Genomic DNA, 18,429 nt, shown 5'->3' on the forward strand with positions numbered 1-18,429 from the left:
GTGGACGGTCACGGAAAAATTATAAGATTTGAAGAGTTGAGGAAACAGCTTGGACATAAACACAACATGTCAGTGTGCCTTGACATGAAGTTTATTGACAATAAGATGTTTCTTACTACTAAGATTTGATACACATCACATGTCCCATTGTAATGTAATCACTTAGGAATATATACAAAAACCTGTTCGAGGAAATTCGTATGTTTAATACGATACACCGAGATGTTCGATTCGTCTAAATGCGAGTTTTATGTCGGATGTGTATTATCGTTAAAAAAAAAAAAAAAAAAAAAAAAAGAGAAAATACAAAAGAAAAGATTACGATCAAAACTGGCAGCCATAGTTTCAATGAAAAGAAAACAATCATTGACTCTATAGTTAAATATATAGTGTGATCGTTAAAAGTAAGCGGTGGTACTTAAAATATTCCAAAGTTTTTTAAAGGTGATAAGACTTTTGTATAGCGTGTAATATGTGTATAGACTTAACGTATAATTTTTATTTGTTTGTTACAATTAACGATCAAAAATCGCAACCCATGACGGTTTAAATCTGATCCAATATTAAAAGAAAAAAAAAAGATAGAGGTTTGTTTCTTCATCACTGCTCCCACAGTTCAGCTTTCTCAGTCAGCTTTCTGCTTGCTGCTTTCTGGAGATTTGTCGCCGTTCATAGGTGAGCGAGAACGACTCCGGCTCTTGCTGTGTTTGCTTCCTGATCGGGATCTGGATCGGTCGCCACGAGAGCGTTCGCGGCTCGATCTATCTCTAAAACAACAAAAAAAACGACATCGGAAATTGAATCGCGTTGTCACACCGAAGAGAGGTCTCGTTTTTGCTTTTCTTGCGCAAATTACATCGACACTTAGAGAAACAGTCAAAAGCGAGAAAGGACTCACTTTGAGGGAGACTTGGCTTTGGATTTGGACTGCGACCTGGACTTTGACCTCTCAGCCTTGGACCTAGAACGAGATCTGGATTTGGACTTTGACTTAGATTTCGACTTTGAGCGGTCTCTTGATCTGCAAAATTATAGTTTTAAAAAATGAAAGGGGGACGAAAACTACAAAGAAAGTACAAAGAAAGTACAAAATACAAAGAAACACGATTTTTTTTTTTTTTTTTTTTTTTCTATTGCTTTTCAAAAACACGCGGCGCGGCAGTGAACAAGTGAGACAACGCGTGTTTAAAAGCGTGATTTAAAGCGTTGAGAGCTCAAGGCACGTAGCCAGCCCAAAAACAATGCCAATAATAAATGGGAATGAGTGTACTGACTGTGACTGTGACGCTCGACAACTGCGCAAGAAAAAAATAAAACAAATGAAACAAACATACCAACATAGTCATGAACAAAACAAACGACTAAACTGTGATAAAGAGACTAGTGTGACATAAAAAAAATAATCTAACGTTCTTTTCTAGATAAGACACTTACTTGGATTTAGAACGTGAGCGACTGCGTTCGGGAGATTTGGATTTAGACTTGGACTTGGACTTTGAATGCGCTCTTGATTTGGAACGACTGCTACGTCGGCTGCGACTGCGAGAGCTACGACGACTTCTATGTTACAAAAAAAAAAAAAAAACAGGACATATTTAAATGTTTTTTTCAACTGAGATTTGCTACAGTCACAAAACTATCTTGTTACGCGATAAGTTTTGCGACAACACGCGAGAGACAAAACTTCGGCTTTGTTGTATAATCAAAAAAAAAAATAAATAAATAAATAAAAAGAAACGAACAATTAGATTTATACAAAATAAAATAAAATAAATTTGACAAAAACCAACTTTGATATTTAAACAAAAAATAAACAAACAAAAATAAACAATTTTAAAAAAATAAACAAGTTAGTCAGTTTTGTGTATACAGATTGCAAAAAAAAAAAACTGGAATAAACACAAGTATGTCTGATAAAGGATAAATCATAATAGAAATAATAGGTGACGTAAAACGTCGCCCCGACAGTACCTTGATCGGGATCGAGAACGACGATTATACCTTGAACGAGAGCGTGATCGTCGACGTGATCTTGATCGAGATCGCGATCGTGATCTCGAGCTTGATGATCGTGAGCGCCGACCACGTCTCTTGTCTTCGATTAGCCGTATTCTACGGCCATTCAATTCTGTATCATCCAACTTATCGATAGCATTCTTCAAATCGGAATATGTAGCAAATTCAACAACTCTGCAAGATCATTCAAAAAATTTTCATCGTTTAAAAATAATATAAAAGATTTAAAAGTTTTAAATTTTATTAAATGTATAATCGAGATGGTTTTTTTTTTTACTTACCCTTCGTTTCTACGTTGCTTATGGGCGTCAGCATATGTAACTTCACCAGCTTGTCTCATGTAATCCTTCAGATCCTGAACATTACACAAGATCCATAATTAACATTTGACACGTTAAAATTGCACAAATTATATACGCGGATAAATTTAGAATTAGTAGTTACATATGGAAATTTACTACACTGTGTTCCTAAGTCTGATGTATCGCGCAGGTTAAAATATATCCTGTGCACTCATACGTTTATAAATTAATTCTATTTCGAGATCTCTTACCGCTGAAAGGTGATCTACAAGTTTATTCTACTAAAAAAAGAGAGCGAGCATATCAGAGCACTATCTAGATCTGCCCAAGTCTTCAGTGTTGATGTTACAAACGTGCTCGAATTTAGTATCTGCGATCCGATGCAACCTTTCTTTTTATGCAATTCAATTTTTTGAAACAGAACAGCTACAAACGTTTATATGCACCTCCGTTCTGCAGAATGGTAACGTTTGTTTGTTACAAAAACATTTCAAAATATAAAGTTTGTCTTTCCGCAGAACGGCTCACAATTTCAATTACAAATAATAAATAAAAACTTATTTGACATCGCAAACATATTTGCTGAAAATATTGGTTCGTACAAAAAAAAACAACAAATGGTTCTTAAAGCTTTCTAATAAATTACTTATTTAAGCCGTAAAAAATCTTTAGACAAAAATAAAACTGTACAAACTAGAAATATATAAAAAAATGTTATACAAAAATTATTATAAAGAAAACATTAAAAGTTTTAGGTGCGCATTACGTAGTAAGTTTTGAGAAAAAAATGAATTTGTCAAAAATTATCCGTAAGATTTTGCATAAACAAAATAAGATTTGAAAACGTAAAAAAAAAAGTTTGATTAAAGCAAAAAGAGAAATTAAAAATTATGTCAACTTGTTGCTAGAAATTAAATCCAGAGCACCCAAAGCTCTTCCGTTCTGATTTCTTTTCGTTGGTCTTTTCCTTTTCGATGTTTACGTGGTTGCGATATTTCCTTCTTTGTTCTTCTTTTCTATCTTGTCTATGTTGTCTCTTCTGCATTATGTTTGAATACTCTTAGAGCACTTCACATTCATTTTTTGTAAGAGGTATAATCAAGCGAGAATAAGATGGATATCGTCTAGGTCCATTACGTTCATTTATTTCACTGGAAAATGTCCTTGTGTCATTCTATCTCTCTGTGTTTGTGTGTGTCTCTCTTTCTCACTCTATTTCTGTTTGTGGGAACCAGGACCGACTTTAGTGTTGCGAAAATATTCAGTGGGGTAGATGCTTGTGTATTCCAACCATTAACACAGTAAAGAATACGAATGTCTGCTCCAGGATCTCCTTTCTAAAAATTCGATGCTCGACGTCTCTCAGGATCTCCGATTGCTCCCACGTTGTGGAAAAAAAGCAAAAAAAGAAAAATGCTCCTGTACCATTTTTGTAGATTCGTTCTTGCTGTGATGTACAAATTTGTTTTCTGAAATATCGTTTCTCGCGCGTGTTACAGCTAAAAGACAGCGTAATGATATACACAATTGCTTTGCATAAAGAAAAGTTGATCTCATTGTTCTTAAACGTGTAAAGCTCTGATCGGAGGCGCGTAGGCGCGAGACGGAAATGCATTTCCCATAATGAATGACAAGCGACTCGAAGTGTGACAAGATATGCAAGAACTTAAACCTTTAGAATCAAGTTGAAGATGTCTAATTTCGAGCACAGAAATTTTATTATATGATGATTCCTTATCTCCGAGTTTTGTTGCGAGCATCGTAAAACATCTCAACGACATACGCAACGTCTGAGCTATGGTGCACAGTAATATGAAATAATTAGATAGGTAATATAGGCATACATATTATGTGATGTATATAATGTATAATATACATATGTGAACAAGACACGTTTTTTTTTTTTTAAGTGTATATAATTTATAATAGATATATATTGTGTATATCTAATAGTACACTCGGTTAAGGTGACGCATTTACCTTGGGCCCAAGCACCACCTTGCTTACGGACAGAGAGAAAGGCCAGAGACGCTCGGTCGGGTCGAACGGATCTGTGTGGCGTAGTCGCGGATGGTTCGGGTTCGTTTCGGTCCGCGTATGCCCTCATGGGTGTGGCCGCTGCCTGACTTACTAGATGGCTTAGGTTGCATGGCGTACCAATAGCAATGACAAAGTCACACACGGTAGAATGGTAGATGTGATAATAATGAATAGAGTGATAGTGAACAGACGGAGTGGTTATGATGATAATGGTGGTGATGGGTGAAGGTTGTAGTAGTGATGACATATGACTATATCGATGTGTGGTAATGTATTTGGTTGGTGGAAGTTGTTTTTACGTAAACAAATGTTTCCCAGACGATTAAAGTAGAAGAGCGGCAGTTGAATCTCTTTTTCTCTCTCTCTCTCTCTCTCACTCTCACTCTCTCTCTCCCTCTCTTTCTCTCTCTCTCTCTCTCGGTTTTTCTTCAGCAATTACACGATGAAGGATCGGAGTATCGCAATAACCCTATTACTGGGATCTTTCACCACATATCGCTTGCGCGCGAGTAGCAGAGCATGGCGGTAGATAGGTGATGGTAGATGTACACCCCAGTGCCGCGCGGCTCTCTCTGTCACATCGGGACACCTCAGAAACCAACCTGGTGCCACTTGACCTCAAGGCGGGCCCATCGCGTGCATCGTCATCTCTATCATCGCACATCATCAGTCTCTCTATTGGCCCTACCGGTCGGCCCCTCCTCGGCGAAGAGGACATGGCTCTTCGGAAAGAACATCAATTTTATTTTGTTTTTTCTCAAAACTGCTGACCGGGAGAGAACGTAAATGAAATAATAAATTGAAAAAGTAAATCGTCGAACAATCAAGACTCGACTTGAGTGTGAGAGAATATATATATATATATATACATATATACATACACATACATACATACATATACACACACACGCACACACATACATATATATATATATATATATATATTTTCGTCAAATATTTGCAACAACCAATCATCGGGAAAGTGCAACGATAGATATAGATTATACAAGAATATATACGCAATGTAAATTGATCAAGTAAGACTTGGTTTCATATATGTATGCAAGGTAGTATTTCTGCATTTTTCTCAAATCGTTGGTTATAAATATAAAATTGTTTTGAAGCTTTCTCCGACTGGTTCTCAGCTCAGAAGTGTTTACTTGTGTCCTGGTATGTTCCCACATGTTTGCATCGTATCTGTATCTACTCCATATTCCGTTGGTTGGTATTGAAGCTTTACGCCTTTCTCTTTGTCCATGGCATCCGTTGAGCCTCTTCATCCAGTTGTTGTTGGTTGTCGTCTGTTTGTTTCTCACCTCTGGTTGTGCGGGTTGGAAGATTGATCGGAGTTTTTCTCACGTGTATGATGCCTATGTCCTCATTTTACTGGATATATAGTGTGCGTTTTCCATCTCTCACGCTAATTCGAAAATCTCTGTTGTTTTTATACGTAATCTCTTTCAGTTTCTCCTTTTTAGTTTTACAGAGACTAACTCATTTATTGTAAAAATTGGACTTTAACATTTGCCACAGACTTACTTGATCAAAATCTTACATCTTTTTGATTTTTTTTTTTCCAAAAATAGGCTTTTTTTTCGTAAACAAATGAAAGTAAAAGACGACAGAGCACAGAATAAAAATAAAAAAATGCTATCCGGCGCGAAATTTTTGATGCACATAAACGACTGTGGAAAAATTCGATTAAAAAAAAGAAAAAGTTGGACATTCAGCAATATTATAAAATTCGGAAAAACCTATAAGAAAGAGGTGCAACGTTTTTTCTCCGGTATCTCAAGCACTGATCAAACTAACGAAGACACCGAAAGTATAAAAAAATTGCAAGAGAAAGAAATGCAATTACAGACAAAATACAGACGCTGCTTACCTGCCAACTGACACGACTGGACAGATTCTCCACGGTGAGACGATACTCGGTGCGTGTCGGTGGACCATATCTACAATAGGAAAAAATCCGGCTATTATCCACATGTATATCTCTAGAGCAAGCAGGTTTGTCTTGGACCTGACTTTACGTTAATATATAGCGAATAAAAATATTGGTATTGAAAACGCAAGAATTGATATAAATTGAAAAATTTTTTTTTTTTACTTGCAACAACAAAGTTTGTGTATTTAAAGTTTAAAAGTTTGTAAATCGTTAGAGCGTAACATTGGATGTATGTACCTGGGCAATGATTGCTTGTAGCTAGATGCAGTCCTCGTGTTTCTGTTCACACTATCTCTGCAAAAAGGGATGTCATGTGAACAGAAATAACGGATCGTCGGTAAAACCTTCAGCAAATAACTACAGATCTGCACTCATTGCTCAGGCACACAATCAATCACCTGTTCCAATCGAATCAAATCTATTCAAAATGCAGCAATAGCGTACCTGTCGTGCCGCATATCGTCTCGGCTGTAACAAACACAATACGACACATCTATTAGTCGCCAATTACATCAGCTTCACTCTTTGTCTTTCAACTACCAGCAATAAACAATAAATGTTTGGGAGGGTATCACTAGGCGTTTTACTTTGTGCTATCACTTTTCTCCGAAAAAAAAAAAACGCGGCGAGAACTTTGAAAAAATTCGACGTACTCGGGAGAGCAGTCAAATCCAAGACAACCAATTAAGAAGATAAGATTTTCTTTTCTTGTTGTCTAATGAATTTTTTTTCTTTTTTTTTTTTTTTTTGTATACACGCGAAAGCAAGAGAAGCTTGCAACGCGATTCTCATTTCTCGTTAACTACGCTCTCTAAAGTAGAGCTTATCAATATCCAAGATTACGTTCTTCCCTGTGCGGACAATGTGCGAAATCAATCACGCGATTTAAAATTGACTGACCCGGAGGTGTAATAACGAGATGGAAAAAAAATTAAAAAAAAATAAAATAAAATGAAATGAAATAAATAAATAAATAAACCAAAAGGAGAATATAAACGTGTATAAACAGAGAAACGATCAAAATTCGAAAAAGAAATAGGTAAAGCGTTATCAATCAGTTCGGATTTCGCACATTTCGAGTCGATTGCCTGCAGGGGAGGAGGGGATAATGATCGCTCTCTGATAAAAATAAAAAAAAGGATAGCGTGTCTTACGCAGATCGCCTCGAGTCCCCATAACCACCACGGGAGTCACCATAGCGCCACTGGTCACTACCCCTAGGTGTCCCCCGGGCCCTCTCTACAGTAATTCTGTAACAAGACACATTGGATATGCTTACTTGTCTCTCCAGGAGCGTGAGCGTCCGTAGCCACGGTCGCCTCGCCTCCCTGAAACACCCCGTGCTATCTCCACCGCCACTCTGAAACACACCCAACAAAACCCCGCCTAAGTCCACGACTAATTCTTAGTCTCTAAAGATGCTTCCTTCTCTTCCTCCTTCCTCTTTTCCTTCCATTTTTCTCAGCCTTCTTTCCCCGAAATCCGCTCAAATATTTCGCTTCTCGCTCTATCTCTCTCAGTATTCCTAGCGTCCAGTCTCGTCTGAGGGCGCTGTCCCCTTTCTCTCTCCCTCTCTCTCTCACACACACACACATACACACTCTCTTTCTCTCTCTCTCTTTTTCTCTCTCACTCGTTCGCGCTCTTTCTTATAGACTTTCTGTTGTTCCCTAAGTCTAAGTTGACTTTCTTTACAACGCTACTTATCACCAAATTTATTCTCTTTCACCACGTCCATCAGCTTTTTCATGATTAAATCTTTAATCCATAAGAAACTAGAAATTTTCTTTTTCTTAATTATTATAGAGTATACAAGACGCGAAAACATAAACAGGATCATAGAATAAAATCATGAAAAAGCACAAAATGTGAAATGCCCTTTCGTAGAAAAGAAGCGATATAACATTTTTTTTTCTTCAGACGTTGACGCATTATATGTCTTTCGACAATCATTTTCTACTCGGGGAGTTGATGGAAGTAGTTCAAAATGGCGGTAAGTTGAAACGCTTTTAAAAACGCATTTTTTTTTTTTACTTTTATCATAATAAAAGTCTAATTATTAATTTGGAGGACAGACGCCGTGTTTTACTAAAATCAAACTCAAAAGCAATAACGGAATGTCTGCTTAATGCCAACAGATAATTGTGCATTATATATGATCTTAATCAAATAGAAAGCAATAATATTACTCGTACAAGTAAAGAAAAAGCAATTGAAAAATATATATATATATGTATGTATATGTACACACACACGCACACACGCGCGCGCATATTTCAGCTTTATCATTATTAAAATTACATGTTGACAAAAAGCTCTAGTATCATTAATATATTTACATAAGGCACCAAACAAAAAAGAAACAAGCATATAGAATATATATTTTGCCACTTGTCTAAAGCAAATTATTGATAGAAATTTATACGTATGTGAGAATAAGACAACTTCCCCGTTTATTTCAATGCTATTGCTTTTCTTGTGTCTAAATCTAATCTTGAGCTAAAAGCAATTTAAAGTTAAACGAGACACAAAATATGTTTGCTCAAGGTAAACAAAGTTCTGCTCAAATATCATATCACGCTTGAGAATAATGTATTAGAAATTAGCTCGCTACTTTCAGCAATAATAAAAAAAAATCTAAAAAACATCACGGATAAAATGTAGTACTTATTGTGTTTTAAATCTTAAAAAGATCAAAGAAAGAAATTACACGTATTTATATATTTTAGACCAATATTTATAATTTTAATAAATAATTTAAATTACAATTCTTTAAAAAAAAAAAAAAAATAAATAAATATATTATTTATGTCTATAACTAGAAGAAATCTATCCCCAGTACCGATAATATTATAATGATGACAATAAAGTTGAGATATTAACATAATAACAATCCACATATTAAATGGATTGTAAAAGAAACTATATTTAGTTACATGCAAACATGCCACCTATACCATTCCGCCTAATGTATATATTATTACTTAATTACATGTTCATACAAATAAGTAAAAGATTTGCATTACCTTTCTCCTAAAAGCTCTTTTCCGTTTAATTCGTACACGGCGTCATCGGCATCTCGATAGTCATCAAACTCCTGTGACAAAAAAAACATTTTTGAGTTGTAATTAAAAATATATTGCAAATAAACTGTTATTTCATTATTACTTGCATGCATTATTGTTCTACGAATATATTACAATAGATTTGTATACACGTAAATATAAATTGAATTATTCACAAAATGTAAATCATGTACATAACATATTATAAATTATTTAATATGTGTAAATTATTATGAAACAATTTTAGAGCTTTTTTCTTCAATTGTGTCCTGCAAAATTTTAAAATAAGGTAATAATTATTTAACTTAATATATGCCTAATTGGTTTATTGGCAGATAATACTGCAAAGTGCAAGAAAAGATAGAATTAATATAGATACTTGTATAATTAATTATAAGTATGATATTATAACTTGTTAAGAGATATATAATAGTTTTTTTTCTAAAACAGCCCTGCAATAAACAGCTCTCTCTTTCCCTAATTGTACATAACTTACAAAGCTTTTGCAGAATAATCGATGATAAGCAGCACACAGCTCCTCTAAACAGCCACAGTACAGCCAAATTGTTCAGGGCTCAGGCCAGGTCAACTCAGGTTATCGTTGCATTTGTAATTTAACACAATGCATTCTACTCAGTTTGGTCCAAATTGTAATAATAAAAAAAAACTATCAATGCAAAAAATGTTGCAATATGAAGCGCAGTAACATAAGATATAAAAATAAAAAACTTTAACAGCAACTGTTCGTACAATATAAAAACATTTTCAAAAGTACCTATAAAGTAATTATGAAAAAAAAACAAAGAAAACAATTTTTTTTTGTTTTTCTACAAAAAAAATGTGCTCAAAAATCTCAAAATGCAAATTTATATTAATCAGAAAATTGCCAAACAATTTTAGAAGACCAACAGTGTTACAAGACCAAAATGAGTAATGCAAAGTGTTATAGAGTTTACAGCTGAATACAAGTACTTACAACAAAGCCATAACCATTCTTGATGAGAACATCGCGGAAACGACCGTAGCCTCTGAAAAATCGCTCAAGGTCTCTTTCCCTGGTTCCATATGGAAGTCCACCGACATAGACCCTTGTCCCTACCATACTGTAAAAAAAACAATTAAACCACATTAGACTTACCACAAAGGCAAATCCATTCTTCATAGCGACCTCCTTGATTCTACCATATTTCCGGAAGAACTTCTCAAGGTCGCGCTCTCTCACCCGGTATGTTAATCCACCAACGAATACTCGGGTGCTCATTCTTAAAGGAAAATATAAAAACACCTTACATAACAGGCTATCTTAAGAACCTGCTGTTTATTCATATGATAAAATAAAAAAAATTTAAACTAATCAAACAAGTTTAAGTAACTTTTAAAAAACCAAATATAAAACATAAAAGCATTAATATAAAAATTTTTATTTGATTGTTTTTATAAACAAAACGCAACCTAAATCTAATATACTCATAATTTTTGGATTTTTTTTATTCAAATATATAGATATATATATATTGCTACTCTCTTATTACGTATATAATTGTCTCGTAAACATATATTTGTTTTTTTACTTTCTACACTGCTAGATATTTTTACGACTTAAATTTTTACAATTAAAGTAAAATTAATATTTTTTTTTTTTTTTTTTTTGGTAGAAATTTATATTCCATGTCACACGTTACGAAATATGGATTTTATCATATTAACCAACCTTTATCTATGAGAGTCAACGCTAACCGACAAAAGCGGTGACACATACTTGGAAAAGAAAATTGCGCAATGCTGAAAAATTATACGCGCGTTGCGTCTCAATAAAAATTTCTAGAAAAACTTTCAGAGCGTTCTAAGCCATTTTGCTTAAAAAATCTTTTGGTCGCCATGAACGTTGGAAACCGGTATGAATCGATATAGAGACGAGTCATTTAATTGCGTCGCGAGTAAAATCTTCGAGTCGCGATAATGGCGGAGAAATTTCCTCATTCTCGGAGTAATCGAAAATCAACCGAACACGCAAAACACGCCTGCTTTAATTTTTTTTTTTTTTTTAGTCCGAAAGCACGTTTCGTCGTCGCAAAAAAAAAACAATCCTCGCTGCTAGCGATAATAACGGACTTGTCGAACTACACGAAATAAAATTTTATACGCGGTGCGAGAATCGGGGATCGCACGATTTTACAAAGAGAGTCAAACACACGAGCTGGCGAAGTTGTATCTCTCCGATGCGGGTGTGCTTCTCGTTTTGTCTCACATCGAAGTGATTTCCCCGCAATATTTAGACTAGGACGCGTATTTTTACGGTCGATAATGAGAAATATTTATTAAAGGGGAGATAATTTTGCTTAGTCTTACTCACCTGGACGCGTTTTGTGATCAATTCGATCACTAATGAAATACGTATATACGTTTATCTTCACTATACGAAAGCTCCGAAATTAATGGCCGAATTGAACGCTGTCCCAAACCGAAGAGAACGCTCCCGTAGCCTCGTAGCAACAACGGCAACAAAACGGGGTTCACACGCCAAGTCGCAGAGACAATCATCGTTCTCAATACCAGACGCCACTTCCCTTTCCCCCACTCTGTCGCCCCAATCGCCGCACGTAAAGCCCATTTTACATCAAGCGAGAGACGCGAGTACAGATCTCGTGGAATTGACCAATTACGTGGGTTAATTGATTAATTTGATCAATAGTTACGTTTCAGAAGATCCAACGGTTGAACAGACGGAGGAGAAATTTCCGAGAAATACTTGCTCCGGAACTGCGCGATATGATGCACTCTTCTCTGTACCGCGATCAAACGGGATACCGCTCGTTGTGCTTCTGCATTCAATTTGAGAAGAGAAATCGGATGAACAAAAACCTTAAAGGTCATTCTACATTGGCCAATTCCTTACCTAGGAATTGACCAATCACGTAGTGTAGATTGGCTAATTTGACAAACGTGGTCAATTTTGCGGGATCAGAGGTTAGGTTAGGTTAGGTTGCAACCTGCGTCTTATGTAGATAGACCTTAACGCGTTGCCGCGTCTTGTCTGTTTGCGCTCGTTTTGCGCAAACTCCTCTACAAGAAATTCTCTCCACTCCACAGCCACATTGGCTGCCAGCGGTATGTTCCATACGTGACATTGACCGTGTTCAGCAGACTGAGCAGATCAGTGAGCGATTAGTGATTCTTCAATATGATTAGTTTCTACACTTAGATCCAATTAAGATCTAAAGGCAAGATTCAATCATATTAAGGAATCACTCAAGCGTTCACTGATCTGCTCAGTCTGCTGAACGTGGCCATTGTCTCCACTTTGATCGCTTTTCTTCACTAGACCGATTATTTTCTCTCATTAAATTCATTGTACTTTACTGCACAAAAAAGCAGCACGTCTAGCATGCGTTCCTTTTCGCCCACTTACCCATAGTACATGTTACATATGCTACAATCATACGCGTATGTGCAATAACAAACAATAAAATATAATAACATATAAATACAGGAAGTATGTCATGGCTGCATGATATACAGCCTATATTTATACACATTTACATGTTATATTGTATTTTTTCTCATTGTACATTACATTTAACTTATCTTTAATTTCTATCCCTAATATTTTCTCTATTGCGCTCAAATCCTTAATCTTCCCGACATGAATATAGCGTACCATTTTTATTACAAGACTAGCACAACACAGGCGCACGCTATTATTTTTATTTTAACGTATTCCGTCAGCGGACACATGTCACCGCGATGACAGCTAGTACGACAGTACGACATAAATCAAGAAACACATCAGAGAAACGTCACCGAGACGTCCAAGATCGGCGTCGCGGAAAAGAAGCAACAATCAAGATCGATAGAATCGATTCTGATTATTTGCACACGCTTTTTCTGATTTGAAATTTATACTACACACTGCGTGTAACCGGTTAAATACAGTTAGTACAGCGTCAGTTATTTATCAAGATAATTATTACCATAAAATTGCTGTAAAAAAAAATTAATAAAATTTTGTTTATAAAAGAAAATGGAGATACATGAATTTCACTCTTGAGTGTCTGAAGTATATTTCTCTAAGTTCACAAGTGGAAGAATTTAGTTTAAGAATTCCTTTTAATTTAATATTTTAATCAAAATGTATTTATAAGAAACTTCATTGGTTGTTTTTACAACAAGTATGTTAGTTGTATCCAAAGCTATTGATGATAGCTGTGTACGGCGCTGTGGATTTAGCAACAGCTTCACCTGCTTGCTTGGTAAGTTTCTGTAAAAGAAATAATGCAATGTTAATGAAATATTGAAATATCTTCATGTATATTACATTAAAAAAACCGAATGGTATATGAATATGTTGTCAGTGTTCACAATTATTCTATTTTAGTGTCAATTACAGTGAAAAAGAAAAATAGTAATCACTTGTAACTTTATTTAATCTTCAGTGTTCTCCTCGATATTTTCGTATCTATCTTAAACTTTAATATTAGAGACAAGAAAATAATTTACTGTCACTTATGTGAAAATAAGAATATTTTCGCACATAAAATCATTTTCAATCAATGGAGCACATTTGAAAACTATATCGGACAGTCTTCTTTTGGTTAATAGCAACTTTTTTTTGATTTAATAACGAAATCGTATCAAGAAAATCGACTTCAACTCAAATGAAGCATTTGTAACGTGTGACGTTGTTGTGTTTCATTGATTAAAAGTGAGTTGGTGCAAAAATGTTATTTAATTTTTATCAAGTTGCAGCACTCATTTCTTCGCTTCCAACATCAAAATTCAAGATAATTAAAGAAATATAGAGAAATTTTAAATATACATAACAATAAAATATTTTGCAAAGATCTAAAATAAGAGATTGTTTTACCAATATTAAATATTTGCTTATTTACCTTAAGTTTATTCCTTCTTTGAACTTCAAGAATAGAACGGACACGTCTTTTGTTCTCCAAAGTGCGAACTACAGCCTTGTATTTCCATCCAACTTCGTGAGACAATCTGCCTACATGGCAATACTAAAAATTTGAAACCATTAAATATACATATCCATATTGCGCAATATCATATAGTTTTTTTTTTTTTAATTGCAGAACTCAGTTAAGAGTGACATCATTATTTCAGACGCAAATTACCATTCCATCATTGTTTTTTCAAGAAATGTGTAAGACCAAATGAATAAACAAATGTAATATAAAATATATTATGTTTCACCTTTCTGCCTGGTTTAAGACACATTACTCTCATAGCACCAGGTACAACAAGATGCTTTCTGCGATCATATGGCGGAGGACATCCTTCATATACTTTTAATCGTCTAAGAGCATCTTTTCCTCTCTGTGTCTTATGTGGGATCATACCTATGCAAGAACACTTTTTAGATTTTTTATATTTAACAACATATTGCAAGATATTGGCAAAATAAAGAATATCATATAAATTTTTATTTTCATTATCATCAAATAATGTAGGTTGTAAGTAATCATATCAAAATATTGTTTGCTAATGTATCAATATAAAATCTTAGTTACACATACCACGCACTGTTTTCCAGAAGATTTTACTTGGTGCACGAAAGTGGAATGGACCACGCGCAGGATTAACATTACACCTCTTGCGAAGAAAAGACATATATTTTAACTTGTTCCTAAAAATAAAAATAAATATGTGTATATAATACCAAGTGCAAAATTATCTATTCTATGTTGCAATACAATATGACTTTTATATCAAATTAATTTTATAAATTTTTAATTAAACTTTATTAACTTAATATTTTGATAATTAAAATTTAATTTACAGTCCAAAATGTACATACAAAATGATTAAGATTTCACCTTGTTAAAAATAGAAGCATTCAACTGTAAGTTTTATAGTACAACTATGTGTTAAGTGAAGTGCTTTCCAGCTATGTACACAGACTGTGTAACAGTGTCTATTAATGTAAGAAAGAGCATGTCAGTGTCTTACTCATACTAGTAGACACTGTGTTAAGCAGTGTTGCCTGTGTACGTAGTTGGAAAGCACCCACGATTTATGTGCACATCCATATATATATACACAAAATATTAAGTTTTACAAAAAAAACTACTCAATCCAAGAAAATTTTATCCTGTCAGACATTTGCAAGCAATGAAACTTCACAAACCTGAAGAAATTGCCACTTATATTTAGTTGTTCACTGCGTATAACAATAACTTTGTTGCCTTGCAAAATTGTCTTGGCAACAATAGCAGCCAACCGTCCAAGTAGGTGACCACGACCATCTATTAAAATTGGCTAGAATCGTAAATATATAAAGCAATAAATAAGAAAATATTGCATGGATGTAATTATTCACAATCTTTGCAAAACTCAATAAACGTGTAATTCAGAAATCTAACATTTCATTAATACTTGCGCGTGTTAAACATTTAAAGATTCAAAACTATTATATTTAGAAGACAAAAATATTTATATATATAAAATTTATAATTATTTACTGTGTGTCGAATTTCTAGAATAGACGCCGTGTCTGAAACACGTGCTGAGCTAAAAAGTACTCACATTTTTGTTTAACTTATTAAATAACATATATTATATCTCATGTTAAACGCAACTACGATTGCACGTAAATTATGGATAAGAAGATGACTTGAAATCATATAAAATATCAAAAATTTAACTACACACCTTCTCGCTGAAACCCGTCATCTTGATAGCCTTCCGGAAAAGAACGACCAAGAAACGTGCGAGCTCTACTTCCTGAAAATATTTCTACCCCGCAGAATAACCAACATTGAAATTAATTTTTGCTAAATAGTGTTGCCATCTTAGAGCCAGTCTACAATAAAGGTAGTAAAGCTATCATACGCAACACGCTGAGACGATATGATTGGCTCACGCAAGTTACGCCGCATGTAAAGGCAGCCTTAAGCCTACGTCACACTAAAAATTCAGATTGAGATTGGATTGAAATTTGACCAATCAGAGGAAAGAAAATCAATTCTTTCGAGTTTAGTGATCTTCGCTCTGATTGGTCAAATTGCAATCTAATCTCAATCCTAATTTGTAGTGTGACAATGAAGGTAGTAAAAAGGCCGAACCTTAACTCTTACTTTATATACTGCCTACTTCTATTGATATAATTGTTTATTAAATCCAAAAAAGTAGAATTCTACCAAAAGCAATTTTTATACTGTTTCGTTTTTGACTGAAAAAATTATTATTATTATTATTATTAGTATTCTCACCAATACATTAGTTGTTCATATGTTCGTATGTACAAAATAATAATAATAATTATATAAGTCTGTGTTAACTTTCTGTAGACTCAGTAATATACACAACTGTTCTATCCTTATCATTATCTTCTTCGTCATATATTTCATGTTCTTCCTCATTTTTGGAAGATGAAGATGAACCATTCATATGTTGGTGTAAACAGTAATTTTCCGCATTTTGTGGTATAACACAACCACTGTTGTGTAATATTTGATTGGTTAGACGTTCTATTGCGTGTTTTGCTTGAATTTTCTGTAAACATAACAAATATATAAATTTAGATATAGATTAGTTCGTACAAATATATAGTAATTTTTTGTTATTAAAATCAAGAGAAATGCTAAGAGACAAGCGTACATAGAATTTTTCAGTTTGTTCTTTCTGCAATTGTAGAGATTCAGTTAGACTCAAAACTTTTGCTGCTCCGTGAACTATCAAAGGAGGAGTAGCTGCTGTGACTTCCCAATTTTTAGGCAATTTTCTTTGTTTCTCTTTTGCTGGATCATGCACGTCACTTTTAGTTGTCTTGTATGGCTTAAATGACTTTGGTTTTTTCACTTCTTCTGTATTCTCTACTTTGTCTATAATATATTTTACATGCTCCACATTTGAAGAATCTGTTTTAAAAGATTCTATTTCTGCTATATCTTCTGGTTTAATAAGACTCTCAGATGCTATGTGTACGATTTTTTTTTTGTGAACACCACTTCCTGTAGGCTGTATAAAGTACAAACAATAAATTATAGCAATCAATAAAAATTATTACTGTAAATTATTATTATAATATATATATATGGAATAAATTTATAAATATATATTTTGATACCTGAGCTAATATTCTCAATGGATCTTCATTATCACTGTCTAATTCAACAACATTGCTTGTCTCGTCATCATTCTTATCGGTAAACTTTCCTGTCCATTCTAATTTGGTAACAGCTGTTTTGCCTTCGGATGCAATATTTAATCTTGATAATAAGTTAGCTGCTTTTTCCACCTCATTCCTATGTTCTATTTCTTTCAATATCTCATCGCGAAAGCTTTTAATTTTCTCTCCTTTGTCAGGAAGTTTTGATAGAAATTTCCTAAGTAAGTATGACATGAGTAAAGGATCTAGAATATTGGAATGGTTTAATATTTACCTACTTATTGGCAAGAATTTTATTCTGCCTTTCTAAAAGTTCTTCCAATTGAAACTTTTGTTTCTTTTCTAAACTGTCAATATAGCCTTGACCTTCTGTTTTGTTGAGAGATGGGAGTATGTCTCCGGGTATTTTGTGAGTTCTTTGTTTTAAAGACATCGTACTTTTAATAATATCTGAACAATTCATGTCTCGGTTGGTAGTGTAACAGAACCACTGAATAAAGATACTCTTTATTTATTTTGGTAGTGTAACAGAACCACTGAATAAAGTTACTTTTTATTTAATAAACAGAACTGAGACTGAACTAAACTTTTTTAGGTTTAGTTTGGTGTGCAGGGAGGGGGTAGTGAAAATGACAAAAGTGAGCAAATTTACTAGTTGTTGACCAATAAGATCATAGATATTTTAGTGAGAATTCGCTCACTTTTGTCATTTTCACACTGCGTAGTACAGAATCGGCCCCCAGATTTGACACACAGGAACCGTATTAAGCTAGTCCATATGCCATTCCAAGGTCATTCTATACTGCGTTCAAATTGAGAAGAGAAACCGGATAAACAAAAAAACTCGTCCGTTTTGCGCACCTCTCTTAAAGTCTTCTTACTCTATAGCCATTGGCTATCAGCAAGTGTTCCACCAATCCCGCACGCAACATT

At 34.2% G+C, this 18,429-nt stretch overlaps 3 protein-coding genes across 11 annotated transcripts; all 3 read right to left on the reverse strand.

Moving 5' to 3' along the window:
• Nucleotides 1–69: 69 nt before the first annotated feature.
• On the reverse strand, nucleotides 70–11,869 carry LOC109859402 (serine-arginine protein 55). Of its 9 annotated transcripts, none has more exons than XM_020437648.1 (12): nucleotides 11,725–11,869; nucleotides 10,348–10,474; nucleotides 9,333–9,403; nucleotides 7,461–7,556; nucleotides 6,751–6,774; nucleotides 6,544–6,600; nucleotides 6,244–6,313; nucleotides 2,298–2,371; nucleotides 2,002–2,190; nucleotides 1,435–1,560; nucleotides 899–961; nucleotides 70–767 (listed from the first exon to the last, which is right to left on the reverse strand). In XM_020437648.1, the coding sequence occupies exons 2-12, from the start codon at nucleotides 10,471–10,473 to the stop codon at nucleotides 626–628; spliced, it is 1,038 nt and encodes a 345-aa protein (XP_020293237.1). In that variant the 5' UTR covers nucleotide 10,474; nucleotides 11,725–11,869; the 3' UTR covers nucleotides 70–625. The 9 variants fall into 9 exon arrangements, with proteins under 9 accessions (XP_020293237.1, XP_020293232.1, XP_020293231.1 ...); XM_020437643.1 differs by lacking the exon at nucleotides 10,348–10,474 and adding an exon at nucleotides 10,510–10,633 and having other exon boundaries at nucleotides 899–1,021; XM_020437642.1 differs by having other exon boundaries at nucleotides 899–1,021; nucleotides 11,725–11,868.
• A 1,603-nt stretch (nucleotides 11,870–13,472) lies between these two features.
• On the reverse strand, nucleotides 13,473–16,122 carry LOC109859403 (60S ribosomal protein L13a). The gene is made up of 6 exons (XM_020437651.1): nucleotides 16,038–16,122; nucleotides 15,514–15,644; nucleotides 14,903–15,012; nucleotides 14,580–14,725; nucleotides 14,261–14,383; nucleotides 13,473–13,629 (listed from the first exon to the last, which is right to left on the reverse strand). The coding sequence occupies exons 1-6, from the start codon at nucleotides 16,056–16,058 to the stop codon at nucleotides 13,546–13,548; spliced, it is 615 nt and encodes a 204-aa protein (XP_020293240.1). The 5' UTR covers nucleotides 16,059–16,122; the 3' UTR covers nucleotides 13,473–13,545.
• Nucleotides 16,123–16,567: 445 nt separating this feature from the next.
• Nucleotides 16,568–18,165, reverse strand: LOC109859422 (DNA-directed RNA polymerase II subunit GRINL1A). Its single transcript, XM_020437678.1, has 4 exons — nucleotides 17,775–18,165; nucleotides 17,455–17,713; nucleotides 16,986–17,345; nucleotides 16,568–16,880 (listed from the first exon to the last, which is right to left on the reverse strand). The coding sequence occupies exons 1-4, from the start codon at nucleotides 17,957–17,959 to the stop codon at nucleotides 16,662–16,664; spliced, it is 1,023 nt and encodes a 340-aa protein (XP_020293267.1). The 5' UTR covers nucleotides 17,960–18,165; the 3' UTR covers nucleotides 16,568–16,661.
• Between the last annotated feature and the right edge of the window lie 264 nt (nucleotides 18,166–18,429).

Source organism: Pseudomyrmex gracilis, unplaced genomic scaffold, assembly GCF_002006095.1.
Source record: "Pseudomyrmex gracilis isolate BER0280 unplaced genomic scaffold, ASM200609v1 scaffold_261, whole genome shotgun sequence".
Taxonomy (NCBI): domain Eukaryota; kingdom Metazoa; phylum Arthropoda; class Insecta; order Hymenoptera; family Formicidae; genus Pseudomyrmex; species Pseudomyrmex gracilis.

Excerpts from the sequence above, each read along its gene's own strand:
- LOC109859422 (XM_020437678.1), bottom strand. The coding sequence starts at position 17,959 with ATGAATTGTTCAGATATTATTAAAAGTACGATGTCTTTAAAACAAAGA. Across the intron at positions 17,714-17,774 it reads AATAAAATTCTTGCCAATAA|GAAATTTCTATCAAAACTTC; the intron begins GTAGGTAAATAT and ends ATACTTACTTAG. Across the intron at positions 17,346-17,454 it reads CATTGAGAATATTAGCTCAG|CCTACAGGAAGTGGTGTTCA; the intron begins GTATCAAAATAT and ends TACTTTATACAG.
- LOC109859402 (XM_020437642.1), bottom strand. The coding sequence starts at position 10,473 with ATGGTAGGGACAAGGGTCTATGTCGGTGGACTTCCATATGGAACCAGG. Across the intron at positions 2,191-2,297 it reads AAGCAACGTAGAAACGAAGG|AGTTGTTGAATTTGCTACAT; the intron begins GTAAGTAAAAAA and ends ATGATCTTGCAG. Across the intron at positions 768-898 it reads AAAGCCAAGTCTCCCTCAAA|AGATAGATCGAGCCGCGAAC; the intron begins GTGAGTCCTTTC and ends TTGTTGTTTTAG.
- LOC109859403 (XM_020437651.1), bottom strand. The coding sequence starts at position 16,058 with ATGACGGGTTTCAGCGAGAAG. Across the intron at positions 15,645-16,037 it reads TGACGGGTTTCAGCGAGAAG|CCAATTTTAATAGATGGTCG; the intron begins GTGTGTAGTTAA and ends TTACGATTCTAG. Across the intron at positions 13,630-14,260 it reads AAAGAAGGAATAAACTTAAG|AAACTTACCAAGCAAGCAGG; the intron begins GTAAATAAGCAA and ends TTTCTTTTACAG.